This window comes from Mchenga conophoros, linkage group LG8 (genome assembly GCF_057382185.1).
Source record: "Mchenga conophoros isolate Kocher_MC1m ecotype Shallow Benthic linkage group LG8, M_conophoros_male_GT1.1, whole genome shotgun sequence".
NCBI lineage: Eukaryota > Metazoa > Chordata > Actinopteri > Cichliformes > Cichlidae > Mchenga > Mchenga conophoros.
Window position 1 is genome coordinate 22,223,756 of NC_140533.1, and position 13,191 is coordinate 22,236,946.

The 13,191-nt window shown below is 43.8% G+C and overlaps 1 protein-coding gene across 2 annotated transcripts in view; it reads right to left on the reverse strand.

Moving 5' to 3' along the window:
- Positions 1 to 13,191, reverse strand: part of LOC146568737 (neurotrypsin-like) — a 37,970-nt gene that overhangs the window by 4,412 nt on the left and 20,367 nt on the right. For both annotated transcript variants that reach the window (XM_085284994.1, XM_085284993.1), the window contains 10 exons: positions 12,562 to 12,700; positions 12,294 to 12,472; positions 11,992 to 12,139; positions 6,435 to 6,613; positions 5,977 to 6,118; positions 5,598 to 5,818; positions 4,224 to 4,365; positions 3,850 to 4,128; positions 1,622 to 1,744; positions 1,241 to 1,509 (listed from right to left, as the gene is read on the reverse strand). In XM_085284994.1, the coding sequence (XP_085141120.1) occupies positions 1,241 to 1,509; positions 1,622 to 1,744; positions 3,850 to 4,128; positions 4,224 to 4,365; positions 5,598 to 5,818; positions 5,977 to 6,118; positions 6,435 to 6,613; positions 11,992 to 12,139; positions 12,294 to 12,472; positions 12,562 to 12,700 (1,821 nt within the window). The remainder of the gene's footprint in view (positions 1 to 1,240; positions 1,510 to 1,621; positions 1,745 to 3,849; positions 4,129 to 4,223; positions 4,366 to 5,597; positions 5,819 to 5,976; positions 6,119 to 6,434; positions 6,614 to 11,991; positions 12,140 to 12,293; positions 12,473 to 12,561; positions 12,701 to 13,191) is intronic.

A 13,191-nucleotide genomic window follows, 5' to 3' on the forward strand; every position in this document is an offset into this window, starting at 1 on the left:
TTTTCCTCTTTGAATGTTATCATAACAATGAAAGCCTTCAGTTCAAAATGTCGCAACAAAATGAAACAATAATTTTGAATATGGCTTTATCCAACATTTATATTTCTGCTTTGAAAAAAGTCTGCAAATTAGAGCATTTTTAGAAAGATTACAGCAGCTCTGTGAAGCCGTGATTATGCGGGGGGGGGGGGGGGGGGGGGGGGGGGCAGGCTTAGATTACCTTGTTAGTATTCTAATGTAAGCCCTAACTTTTGCTAATTAGCACCCGACAGTACAGAAGCAGCTGATGGAAATGCCATTGTTGTACACGTATTTGAACAAAGACGATGAAATGTGATGGGATCTCCAGAGTTATTAAAATTCATCTTGTGGGAGGGCTTAGATGTGCGTGTGTCATGTTTTCTGTTTCTTCGTTGCCTTTTGTGTTACGTAGCCTGATGATTGATGTGCATTTTGCTAATTTTTTTGTCAGTATGAATTAGCTCTACTGCATGTGATAACTGAGACAATTCTTTTTCATTTTCAAGCAGCTGCTGTAACTGGCTTCACCAGACAACAGATAGAAATGAACCTTTAGAGTCATGTCTCATTTACAGTTATTTTCCTATTGGTCAATTAGCACTTTCACTGTTAATTAAACAAAATCAAATCACAGGGAATGAAATGAAATGCAGTTTCCTGTTAATCCATGTACCACTGAGGGCTAGTTTCATCAAACAGTGCACATATTAACCACACGGTGGCGCCAGAGGAAAAGTTAGGAACTCATCGATGTCATTGTGATTTGTTTGCAGTGGAAAAGGAAAACCTGTATTAAATTCCATAGTAATTTCATAGCAATCCGGCCTCATGTTGTTGGGATCCTGCTCCTGACACTAGTCCAGCTCATCTGCTCTCTCATTTATATTCTGTCCTCTATGAAATACTGATGTGAAGATTTGCTGATTTTCACTGTTCTATATGTGTTTGTTGAATGTTAGACTGTCATTAAAGATGTTACTGCAGATGTAACTGAACAGATTTTCAGAATGAAAGTGTTTCTGATTTGTAGCCCAGCACCTTCTATAAAACTTACTGGTCAAAGTAAACCTCAAAAATTCCACAATTCCAGGTTATTCTTGTACTTCTGCAAATTTGTGCACCTGTGTTGAAACACACTACTCACAAACTGGTGATCTCCTCTACCCAGATGTTTCATCTAAAACATATTTTCAGACTTTATCTTTATATAACTGCCTACCTGGACCCGTCCAGCCAGCTGTAACCGTGACCACACAAGAAGATGGAGTACTTCCCCCTGAGTCTGTGTCAGTGGCAGGAAGGCATGCTGCATTGGTGTTGGGATCAAAGGTCAGACAGTGATTCTTTGAGCTAGGTAGCTTAAGCAAAGCCAGATCGTGTCCACCGCTCTGACCCTTAAACTTCCTGTGAACCACCACCTGCTCCGGTGTGAGGCGCCGCTCGGACCCCCCAACTATCACCACGTACCGGGACGGATCGCCGCCAAACCTTCAGGAGAGAGACAGAAGCAACTTAAGGGTGATTTACACTTGTGTATTACTGCGCTGAGTGGTTCCACTGCAATGTAGAAACTGATTTATTAATATTGCTTTGGATTTACCTGGTGACACAGTATGCAGACGTCAGGGCCCAGCAGGGGCTGATCAGAGTGCCACTGCAGAGAGGACTGCTGTCTTCTTCCTGAGACCGAAGCCACACAGACACCTGCCATGGCCACGTGGTCCTGAGCAAGAAGAACGAACAGATCAAAACTACTTCCTGCTTCTCTTTTTGATCTTGTTGCCATTTCAAATTAACTTTTGTTCAACATATAAATGTCAGTCAAACCAAAATAACCACAAAATATGTGATGTTTTCCAACTCGGAAGCAAAAGTTGTGCAAGATTCACCAGCTAGCCAAACGTTTCATATGTCTGCTCTGGGAGCAGCAGGTCAGCAGGTCCAAGTCAGACACACCACAGAAAAGAGGAGCCAGGGTGGGGGTGGGTTGCAAAGCAGCTTGCAGGCAGGCAAAAGCAATTTAAATAGTGTGTCTTATATGAAATTTACTAACTGGATGTGTAGAAAGAGATCAACTCAGCCATCAGCTTTTTTCTACTTTTTATAAATTGCATACAAATTATTATAAACTAAGAATCTTAGAAAACCCGTTTTTAATAGTATTAATCCTGTAAGTCCTGCATGTGCTGTATATGTTATTTCTGTGAAAGCCACAGGTTGCATGAATAATCCAGCAGGAGGTGGGAGGTGAGCCAAATATATATAAATATATATATATATATATATATATATATATATATATATATATATATATATATATATATATATATATATACACTCAACAAAAATATAAACGCAACACCTTTGTTACTGCTCCCATTCCCCATGGGATGGACGTAGAGACCTAAAATTCATTCCAGATACACAATATAACCATCCCTCCCAAACAGTGGTCACAAATCAGTCCAAATGTGTGGTAGTGGGCACATCTGCTATATTGAGATAATCCATCCCACCTCACAGGTGTGCCACATCAGGATGCTGATCTGACATCATGAGTAGTGTACAGGTGTACCTCAGACTGCCCACAACAAAAGGCCACCCTGGAATGTGCAGTTTTTTGCGCTATTGGGGGTCTGGGGACCCAGAACCGGTCAGTATCTGGTGTGACCACCATTTGCCTCATGCAGTGCAACACATCGTCGCATGGAGTCTATCAGATTGTCAATTGTGGCCTGTGGAATGTTGGTCCACTCCACTTCAATGGCTGTGCGAGGTTGTTGGATATTCGTGGGAACTGGTACACGCTGTCGTATACACCGGTCAAGCACATCCCGAACATGCTCAATGGGTGACATGTCCGGTGAGTATGCTGGCCATGCAAGAACTGGGACATTCTCAGCTGCCATCTGCCCTGAACAATGTGAACCATGATTCATCCGTGAAGCGCACACCTCTCCAACGTGCCAGACGCCATCGAATGTGAGCATTTGCCCACACAAGTCTGTTACGGCGACGAGCTGGAGTCAGGTCAAGACCCCGATGAGGACGACGGGCATGCAGTTGAGCGTCCCTGAGACGGTTTCTGACAGTTTGTGCAGAAATTGTTTGGTTGTGCAAACCAATTGTTCCAGCAGCTGTCTGGGTGGCTGGTCTCAGACGATCTTGGAGGTGAACCTGCTGGATGTGGAGGTCCTGGGCTGGTGTGGTTACACGAGGTCTGCGGTTGTGAGGCCGGTTGGATGTGCTGCCATATTCTCTGAAACGCCTGTGGAGACGGCTTATGGTTGAGAAATGAACATTCAATGCACGGGCGACAGATCTGGTTGACATTCCTGCTGTCAGCATGCCAATTGCACGCTCCCTCATTGCTTGTGGCATCTGTGGCATTTTGCTGTGAGACAAAACTGCACATTCCAGGGTGGCCTTTTGTTGTGGGCAGTCTGAGGTACACCTGTGCACTACTCATGATGTCAGATCAGCATCCTGATGTGGCACACCTGTGAGGTGGGATGGATTATCTCAATATAGCAGATGTGCCCACTACCACACATTTGGACTGATTTGTGACCACTGTTTGGGAGGGATGGTTATATTGTGTATCTGGAATGAATTTTAGGTCTCTACGTCTATCCCATGGGGAATGGGAGCAGTAACAAAGGTGTTGCGTTTATATTTTTGTTGAGTGTATATACATATATTTGTCTATCCAGTTAAGCCACCAATGAGAATATTTTTGAGAATATTTTAGAGAAAATGGTCTGAGAAGTGAAGCAAAACAGGTTTAAATTTTCATTAATTCTGTTTTACCTGATTTTTTCCCCCTACCTGAGTATGTTTTCCTCTCCCTGATTCCTCCTCTTGCCATCTTCCTCGGCCATCTTCCTCAGCCCACAGCTCGGCTCTTCAGGCTTAATCTGTGCCGTTGATTCTCGTGGCGTGATGTCACACCGTACCCCTGCATCCTCCCTTCGTCTGCAGCCCTGGATGCTCTGGCCCAGAGAGGGACACTCGCCTAGGAACTCCTCTTTCCCTGTGCACCTCACCTGGTCCAGGTGGACGGGTCCTTTCCCCTGACCAAACCCTCCAGCTGCAACTGCTCGACCGCTGGGGATGACACACATTCAAGAAGATGTGACTTTATGGTATGTTTTTGTTTTCACTAAAACTGTCATCTCTCATTCACCCTCACAAACATTAACCTGTGTCCAAGCTGTCTGCACACCACGGCTGCGTTCAGATCGTTCCAGCCTGAGTCGCAAATACTTCCCCAGTCACCATGGAGATACACTTCGACTCGACCTTCCTTCCTGCTGCTGCCACCCACAAGACGCACCAGGGGACCTAACCAAAAAAAAAAAAAAGAAAAACAACGCTCATTCATATTCATGCCTGCGCATCTATAGAGACGGTAGCTGTATGTCCGCTGACGGTGTTAAATGTCATCCAGTGTCTCTTTATCCGGCCGCTGTTCTCATTCTAATGGACTGTGTGTGTCGACAGGAGAAGCAGGACCTCTGGAGAACAGAGCCAGTAACATCGCTTTATTTTCACAGCTGTCAGCATGTGACATGTAAACCATTTGGACAGAAAAACACCAGTTTAAACAAGGAAGGCAGGCAGCATGCGAGCAGCGGCCTGCAGCAACATCTTGCCCTTTTGTGGCAAAATAAATTTCAGCACCACCAAATCTCTGCAGTGCGGTGCAATGATACTCCTGGTTTAACTGGTTTATTTCTTCCACTATATGAAAAAGAAAATAAACTCTTTAAAATTGTGATTATGTTCTGAGACAGGAAATATATCTTTGTAAATTTAATTCAAGTTATTATTTTTAAAACCTGATCTTTATTTTTGTCCATACAAACACTGGGCATGAGTGGCTTAAAGGGTGAGGAGGAGAGCTCTGGAGGTTTGCCAGTTTGGGGAAATAAATCTAAGTGGTGAGTGCTGCTGCTGTAATGTCCTTCGGCAAGGCGGTAGCCTCAAGTTGTTCACAACAAAGGCTGTATATAAATGATGACTTACAGTTGGTTTAAACTTCTGCGTTCAATCTGCGTCGTATGTGTGCAATAACTCCCCTGAAACAGCTGTGACTACTCCGATTGGCCTGTTCAGTACCGCAGATTCCTCCTATGCATTTCTGACTATGTTTTCTTTGCAGCTTTTTTAGCGTTTATCAGTTATTATTGAGAGAATAACAGCCATCGCCTCAATATAAGGTCTCACAGATGTCAGAATCTGTCAATTCCTGGTGGGACACTGCCGAAACTATCAGGAAGGATGTGATGGAATCATAAAAAGTGGAAAACCTTGAGTGACAAACATGTTTGCCTCAAAAGATGCTCATAACACAAAGCAGGGATCCAGCAGCGAAAATTTTCCCAGGAATGTATTTGTCTACTTGACTCCCTCTCACTTAAAAGCATTATGTGACACTACCAGAATATATTGGAGGTGTGTAAAGGGCGGATCCTGAGGAAAATTATCCCAAAAGTTAAAAATGTTTCAGAATTTAAAAAACAAATCGGCTGATTCATCCTAAACTACTGCATGAAATCATCCCCATCACTCACCTGTGGAAGGTGCAATGACCGGCACCTCATTAGTCTCCTCGTCGGACCTTCCTCTGCAGCGAACACCGACGTCCTCGCTGTGGGAGCAGTCGGTCCGTCCCCAGATCCCATGTTGGCAATCCAGCAGCGAGGTTTCAGATCCCTCGCACTGGACATCGTCCAGGAGGATCAGGCCCACGCCCTCGCCAAACGTCCCATCAGATACGACCTCAGCGTGACCCCTGGAGATGAGAAGAGTTTATCATCTACTTATAAAGTGATCAAAATGCAAACAGCAGTCTTCTTAGTTGTAACTATGGCAAACTTGGGGTGCAAAGAGTGCAGCTGCAATTTTCACTGAAAAAAGCTGCATGCAAAAAGACTAAAACTGTGTTCATACCTGTAACCCAGCTGCCTGCAGACCACCTCTGCATGCTGCTGGGTCCAGTGGTCGTCACACACCGTCCCCCAGTCACCGTTATGAAACACTTCGACTCGGCCCTCCCAGGGACTGTCTCCTCCAACCAGACGCACCACACCGTCTGAAACATTTTGTGGTTATAAGCAAAAATCAGATCCTCTTTTCTCAAAGGGAAGATTCTGTTTTATAGATGCTACATCTGAAATTAATATTAAAATCTGTATTTTTGGAGTTTGGTCACATGTATTGATATGTTACTGCTCGGCTCACATAAATCCTGTTCCTACTTGTCACAAACAGGATGTTGCTGCTCTATGCAGTAATGATTTATTGATGTTCGGAGCCCAGCGGCTATAAATAGCAGCTTTAAGCTCATCAGTGTGTACAATTGTTATGTGTGACTGTGTATATGTATGTGTGTGTTTGGGTGCATGTACCTGTATAAGGGCTGCAGGAGACCCCAGCATCCTCCATGTGGTCACAGTTGTGCTGCTCCCAGTTGCCATGAGGACACTGATCCAGGAACAGCTCGTTTCCTGTGCATTTCATCGCATCCAGCAGGATGGGACCTGAACCCTGACCGAAGTGAGCCCAGGACCAGGCTTTCGCCACACCACTACAACACAAACACACACACACAGGTTTTTCCAGAAGGTTACTTAAGATAAGATAAGTATATTGTCTAAAGGAGCAGAGAGGGTAGTAGAGGGACCTGAGAATAAATAGGCCATTAATAAATAGTTAAAAACCAATTACCTCAACACCTCAGTTTATTTATCAGGTTAACTGACAGAGTCAAACATCTAAAGTGATGGCAGTTTTACTTAAACAAAGGGATCAGATAAAATGCTGTCAGGCAGCCAAACAGTGAATAGTACAAAACTGTCGTCCCACAACATTTGTGTTGGGGTGAATTGTTAAATGTTGTCATTGTTGTGCTTAAATTTGTAAACCTTGTCTTAAACTGCATGTTTAGATATTCTTCTGTTCTCCTCCCCCACATGCAGGATGGTAGAGAAGGGTATAGTGTTTAACTGCAGGCACATTCCATCTAAAGCTTCTGGTTCCTTATCTGGTAAGGGATGGTTACTCCCGGCCATTTAGGGGCTCGCCTGTGCTTGTATATGGCGAACCATTAAAGGGGTTAAGCCATATACAGGTGAGGGGAGATGACCTTTGGATAACTAGGAAATGTGGTTGAACAGTTGTAAGCATATATTGTGTGGCAGGAAGTCACATCTGCAGAGACACATACACATGCACTCACGTGCTTGCACATGCATGCACACACACACACACAGTGCCTTAGGTTTTACGATACACCACAGGGGTTTTACGGTGAGAGGTTGTGTAACGGAGTAAAAGCTGTGAGGGGAGACTGGAGCTTTGGAGTTGGCTACAGGTGTGCTTGTGTTAGCTCTGAGCGCAGTCTCCCCTTGGAAGTAAAACGTACGAGTGGATCTTGTGTTCTGTGCGCAGTCTCTCGTGGTCTGATTCCAGCAGGGTTGCATGTTTAGACCCAACAATTTGGCATTGATAAAGCTACACAGTGTCGCACAAAACGATCAGCTTTCCCAGGAGGACGATTCATTGACACAAAATCTGTCAGTCTGCTGGATATAACTCTGAAAAACACGACTACGACAAAAAATACTCTAAAGATACTCTTTGAATAAATAAAATCATCCAAAATAATAAACTGCTTTTTTTTTGTGATGTCTTCTTAATCCCAGCTTGCTATAAAAAGCCCTTTTGTGCTTCTGCTTGTGCTAAAAGTGATGTTTAACCTAAAAATAGCATGCAGCAGGTTTGTTAAAAAGAAAAGTAAAACATATCAAACTACAGGGTGGGCCATTTATATGGATACACCGTAATAAAATGGGAATGGTTGGTGATATTAAAGTCCTAAAGAAGAGGGTTGCATTGACAATCCAACACAATGGGCAGCACATTGAACACATGTTATAAGTGGTCAGAAACTTGTAAATAACTCATGAAAGAATAAAGTTACGTTGAAACCAAGCACACCATTGTTTTTCTTGTGACATTACCAATAAGTTTGATGTGTCACATGGCCCTCTTCCTATTGAGAAAACAAAAGTTGTATCCAAGATGGCCGACTTCTAAATGGCCACCATGGTCACCACCCATCTTGAGGAGTTTGCCCTCTCACATATACTAATGTGCCACAAACAGGACTTTAATATCACCAACCATTCCCATTTTATTACGGTGTATCCATATAAATGGCCCACCCTGTACAAAATCTTGCAGGAAAACCATCAACTAATTATTTGTTATTTATAAATATGAAAAAATAGGAGGAATCAGAGTACGGGAAGCAGGGAAGGGCTGGAAATTATCTAGAAATGATTTTATACAGTGAAATTTATTCAGTACAGCTTCTTAAATTTTAAAAGGCGCACAGATTCTGAACTCTTTGCCATCAAATCTTAAAAATTTTAATTAACAGGCAAAATTATGGCTTGTGTGGTCATTGTTGCTGTTTTCTGTTTGATCTGATATTTGCATCGATATGTTGTGTCTTTAAAAAGCCCAACCAGGGACACGGTCTGCAAGGTAGCTGTGGCTAAACGTTTTATATGCACTGTATAGTTGCATTCTGTTTAAATGCACTCGTGTTAACATGTGTTGTTTAAATTTTACAAATAAACATTGTATAAATAAAATACAAATACGGATGGTAAATGTATACTGAACATTTGCAATTATAGCCTCTCAGATATAATTTTTAAAAGAATTCTTATTTTCTTTCATATGAATCATCAATTCATTTGTGAATTATTTATTAGTGTAATAATTTACTTTTTTAATCAGTTAAAAAAAGTAAAACCTTGTGTTTTTCATTCATTACTTACATTTAATGTTTTTACTTCTCCATTTTCCTCATTATATTTAAAAACTTGCACTTCCAATTAAAGTACTAAATGCAGAACTCTTACTTGTAATTGATTATTGTCACAGATTTGAGTTTTTCTTCCTCTGCTGTTTGTTCACAGGGAGGAGTAGTGTTAGCTAGTGCCAGCATGCAAAGTGTCTACATGTTTGACACGTATTCTCTATCTATTGCAGAGCGAAACAAAAAATAACGAATACAATCCATGTGGGGAAAAACAAATCGAGTTTGCTTCGTTTTGTTTTGCGTGTCAAAACACATCAGCGCACAGCTGTACACAGCTGTGTGGGAACCTGTGCATCAGTGTCAGGACATCTATTATTCACACGCACAAACACAGATGGTGAGGTGTCCCCCGGTGTTTCGGGAGATGAAATGCAACCTCGTGTTAAACATGGAGGAAGATCTTCACTTTCTTCTCCGTAGGGTTTACATTCTGTGTGTGAGGAAGTATTTTCAAGATGAGACAAACTGTAATCTGCTCTGCTGGAGAATCCTGAACATCTCCAGCTTACTCAACGGCATCTGATAAATAATTCAGTTTTAAATCTTTTTTGGGGCAGCACGGTGGCACGGTGGTTAGCACTGTTGCCGCACAGCAAGAAGGTCCTGAGTTCAATTCCACCATCAGGCCGGGGTCTTTCTGTGTGGAGTTTGCATGTTCTCCCTGTGTTTGCGTGGGTTCTCTCCGGGTACTCCGGCTTCCTCCCACCGTCCAAAGACATGCAGCTTGTGGGGATAGGTTAATTGGATAATCCAAATTGTCACTAGGTGTGAATGTGTGAGTGCGAATGGTTGTCTGTCCCTGTGTGTTGGCCCTGCGACAGACTGGCGACCTGTCCAGGGTGTACCCTGCCTCTCACCCTATGACAGCTGGGATAGGCTCCAGCGCCCCCCGCGACCCTGAAAAGGATAAGCGGAAGCGAATGGATGGATGGAGGGATCATTTCTGGGATTTTAAAGATACTGGCATCTTCTGTTTGTAAAGTGATTAGTGAAATTTCCAGAGCTGAATGTTCCCTATATTTGTGTCATCCACAATGCCCCATCAATTCAGTCAGTTTCAGTTGCCACACTGCAAACCTGTAAATCTTGTGTAATTGTGGTGCCATTAGTCTTTCCACTGAGAGTGGGACAAATAAACACCTGCACAACCAAAAGGTGCAGTCAAAAAGTTATGCAACTCCACACATAAAAACCTGGACCGGATTTACATTGGGCTGCTATCCCCCTAAAGGTCGTCTCCTTGAGCAGCCCTGCAACAACCTGCACACTTGGGATATGTGCTGGATCTCCTCCACTGAGTCAAAAAGGCGACACTTTAAGGACAAAGTCACAGGGAGCCAAATCGGGCATCTAGGGCAGGTGGTGTGATACATTTGCTTTGGCTAATAAAAATCCTGCATTTCCAATGTGCCGTTTGCTCTTTCTCCATCAGATGCATCAAAGAGTTACAGTAATGTAAATGCAATCAGAGACCCTGGGGGAGTTCAATACACAGCACACAACCTCATATTTATATACCATGTTCAAAAAATTAAGGGAACACACAAACATCACAGTATACACAACGTTAATTAAACTTCAGGGATATCAATCTTTCCAATTTGGAACCATAAACCACTGTGAATCCATTTCATCTGCTTTAGTGCAAATAAAATTGACAACAGGTGCACTTGAGAAGCAGCAACAACTGTCCCAAAAAGGGAATGTGTCATGGTCCGTGGGAACAGGTAGTGTTCGTGTTGACTCAGTGGCTACGCCCTCGGGTTGGGTCGACAGCATCGCACCTGTATTCCATCTAATTACCAATTACCGGAGAACTATTTCACCCAGCGCGGATGGCTGCTCCACGCCAGTCCGTTAGTCACTCTTAGTGGTCACCGTCTGGCAATTGAAGACATCTCCTGCATGTTTTGCGTGCAAGAGAACTCCCTCAGTCTCCGTCTCTCCCTCCTTGGATTCTCTCCCACGGACACCCTCCCATCCAAGCCCCACGGTCTGACTCTGATTGTAAGCCACAGCATTCTAATTCTGGTTTAGTTTTGACTCTCTCCCTTCCTGCACACAAGTAATTGTTCCCCTTTCTGTTGCAGCTTCCCAGGGAATTTCAGGTCCTCGGCTTGAGTTTTATTCTCGTTCCCTTGGTTGTTCCTGATCATTTATGTTAGAGAAATAAATCTGTACATAGTTCCTGTGAATTTTGTATTGAGTCTGCTTTTTGATCCCCACTCTGTGTGTATGAACCTTGGTTCGTGACAGAATGGTTTTGCAGGTGGTGGCCACAGAATACTACACTCTGAGTGTTGCACAGATGCTCCAGTTCCTTCAGGCTGGCGTATCCATACGTCCCATCACAGGAAGGTTTGCTGTGTCTCCGGGCTGTTACAAGAGGAGAGCTGGGCAAGGCTATAGAAGGACAAGCCAGCAGCTGAACCGTTATCTACTTCTTTGTTTGAGTACGATTGTACAATCAGGAGGCTCACTGTCAGACCGACACAGGGACCTGCAGCGGGCTACTCAAGTTCATTCTTCTAATCTAACTGTCGCAAACAGACTTTGAGGGATGCATGAGCACTCATCATCTTTAGGCAGTGCCAGTGGCACCCGGTTCTCTTTACCAATGAGACCAGGTTCATGCTGAGAACATGTGACAGACATAAAAGACTCTGCAGGTACCGCAGTACATATGCTGCCTGCTACTTTAGGAGTACACTTATCCCCTAAAAACTGTTTGGCCTCTTATTCGTGAGCAGAGATCGAGCCGGTGACGATCCTTGACATGAAAGTTGGGTCAACTTGCCAGGTGGTGAGAACAGGACATACAGGGAGTGATCTAGAAATAGCAGCAGTTCTGGACCTGGTCCAGAGGTGCACAAGGAGAAGACCTTATAGGGGATAGAAAGCCAATTTAAAACAGGCATAGTGTTTGCTTTCTTCATCTGTACATTTGTGGCTCTCCTACTACAGTAGGTGTCTCTGTGGCCTGAGGCTCACAACGTAACCTTTAAACTAGGACAAAGATCAAAATGTTTCCATACATCTCTTATCTAGTTGTGGTGGAGGTGTGAACGTACCCAAAACCGAGCTGTCTGCACACCACCTCTGCGTCCCTGTCGTCCCACTGGTCATCGCAGATAGAGCCCCACCTTCCTGCATGAAACACCTCCACACGACCTTCAAAGTCTTCCTCACCTCCAACCAGTCGCAGAGGAGGGCCACTGCCTGAGAGGAGTTTAAAAGATGGCATGAGATCCAGCAGCATCCACCTTGAATGCTCTCACACACATTTTATTGGTACCGAATCGCTCTGTGCCTCTTATGTATGGGCCGAAACATGCAGGTGCGTTTGCCACGACATTGTGGAAGTCACACTGACCTTCTGGTGGTGCGCACACCACTGCTGCTTCGTTTCCATGGCTACAGTCACCAGTGACGAACATCCTGCTCCGGCACTTACTCAGGGTGTTCTCATCACCCCGGCAACCTAGACGTTCGTAGTGAAATAGGCCAGAGCCCGAGCCGAACTGAGAGTGCTGCAATGCTGTGCCGATATCGCTGAAAATAGAAACGTCACTGGTGAGAATGAACTTTTTACATCAGTCACACGTCACTGTAACTCGTAGCAGATGTTTCATCCGACCTACCCCAGACCCAGCTGTCTGCAGATCACACTGGCATCCCGGTCTGTCCAGTGAGAGTCGCACACTGCTCCCCACTGGCCGTTCAGGTAAACCTCAACTCGCCCGCTGCCAGAGATCGAGCTGCCAACCAGACGTGTAGCACCTAAAATCACAAACACGCAAATTTTAATGATCAGAAAACTCAAAAATTCACAATGGCAACACAAGTAGATAATAAACATAATTTTGACATAATAACCCAAATAAGTTCAGTACAAACTCGTCTTCACAGGCATCACACATACTGTGAGGCTAACCGCTCATCAAGGTGTTTGTTATTCAGTTATTAGATTGTGATCGTATCTCTGGCAGAGCTCCACTGTTTGATTCAATATTCAGCACTGAACACCTCTACATCACTTTATCAAGCACTTGTCTGTTGACACATCCTGCAGACAAACATTAGCATTCCTTTGAAGTTTGGTTTCAGGTGTATCTAAAATCGACAGTCATCCTTTAAACTCGTTTGTCCAGAGGGGAATATCTGTCTCTTCAAATGCTAATCCCTCCAATACATGCAACAGCTCGTAATCATCTGTGGCTGTCTGTTGTTTCATAGCAAATATATAGCTATACAAAACTAAACTTGTTTTC